The sequence below is a fragment of the Sinocyclocheilus rhinocerous genome, unplaced genomic scaffold, assembly GCF_001515625.1.
Source record: "Sinocyclocheilus rhinocerous isolate Xijiao unplaced genomic scaffold, SAMN03320098_v1.1 C36364165, whole genome shotgun sequence".
Taxonomy (NCBI): domain Eukaryota; kingdom Metazoa; phylum Chordata; class Actinopteri; order Cypriniformes; family Cyprinidae; genus Sinocyclocheilus; species Sinocyclocheilus rhinocerous.
In genome coordinates this window covers 1-1,050 of record NW_015779620.1, presented here as the reverse complement: position 1 = coordinate 1,050, position 1,050 = coordinate 1, and the positions used below count along the sequence as shown (strand labels likewise).

The 1,050-nt window shown below is 46.9% G+C and overlaps 1 protein-coding gene across 1 annotated transcript; it reads right to left on the bottom strand.

Moving 5' to 3' along the window:
• Positions 1-5: 5 nt before the first annotated feature.
• On the bottom strand, positions 6-1,046 carry LOC107735907 (uncharacterized; the record flags this gene model as incomplete). Its single annotated transcript, XM_016547457.1, has 1 exon — positions 6-1,046. A coding segment is annotated over one exon (1,041 nt), but the record flags the coding sequence as incomplete, so codon positions are not given.
• Positions 1,047-1,050: the final 4 nt, after the last annotated feature.

The window sequence follows — 1,050 nt, the reverse complement described above, 5'->3', positions numbered from 1 at the left end:
GTAGCTGTGATAGCACTGGGCAAGGTTCGAGGCAAAGAATTTCCACTACTGTTGCTTTCTGTCCATTTGGCACCATGGCCCGGTGTCTTGTAAGTGTTGTATTTGGGCTTCAGGGTGCTGTAGTCGATCGTATGCGGGCTGTAGTCCACCTTGTGAGGACTGTAATCCATTTTGGACTTGTGAGGGCTGAAGTCACAACTGACATATTCTGCTTTGAGGGGGCTGTACTCTGCCTTGAAAGCACCGTAGTCAGGTTTGTAAAGGCTGCTGTCTGTCTTGAAGGGGCTGTAATCGGATTTGAGCTTGGCCATACTGTAGTTCGTTTTGGATTTTGGAACACCGTACTCTGGTTTGAATGGGCTGAAGTCTGGTTTAGGAGTATGAGATTTGTAGTCAGATTTTTGAGTACTATATCCATGTTTGTAGGGGCTCTGCTCAGCTTTTTTGTGTATGTGATAATCCGGCAATGACTTGTGTGAATAGTCCGTCAGTTTGTGAGATCTGTATTCCAAAGTAGGTTGGTACATATAGTTTGTTTTAGGTTTGTAGGTGTTGAAGTCTGACTTAGGTTTGTGGATGCCGAAATCGTCCTTGGCTTTATGGGTACTGTATTCTGGTTTTGGTTTGTAGCCGTAGTCAGATTTGTGGGTGTTGTAGTCCAGTTTGTAAATACTGTTATGATCCCTTATCTCTGGTAGAGTCAGTGCCCCCTCCCCTGCTATATTGGCAACAGATGCCGGTGGTGGCAGTTCTTCCTCTACCGGAATAATCTCCACAGTTCTGGCTGCAGCCACCGTGCTCCTCTGCTGATGCCGCTTTCGTAGTTTATAAAATACAATTAGCATGATTGCTGCTAGCAAGGTTACTGCCACGAAACAACCGATAATGATCTTTGTTGTCTTCATCACCTCATCCAGACTGGTACTGGCTGGGTTGGGCGGCTTTCCTGTCGTCGCTTTTGAGCCAGGTACAACAGATGGGCGACTTGGTGGAGTGTCGGTGCGGAGCAGGACTGTCGGTGTAGAGATGAAAACTGGCTGAAAGACGGAT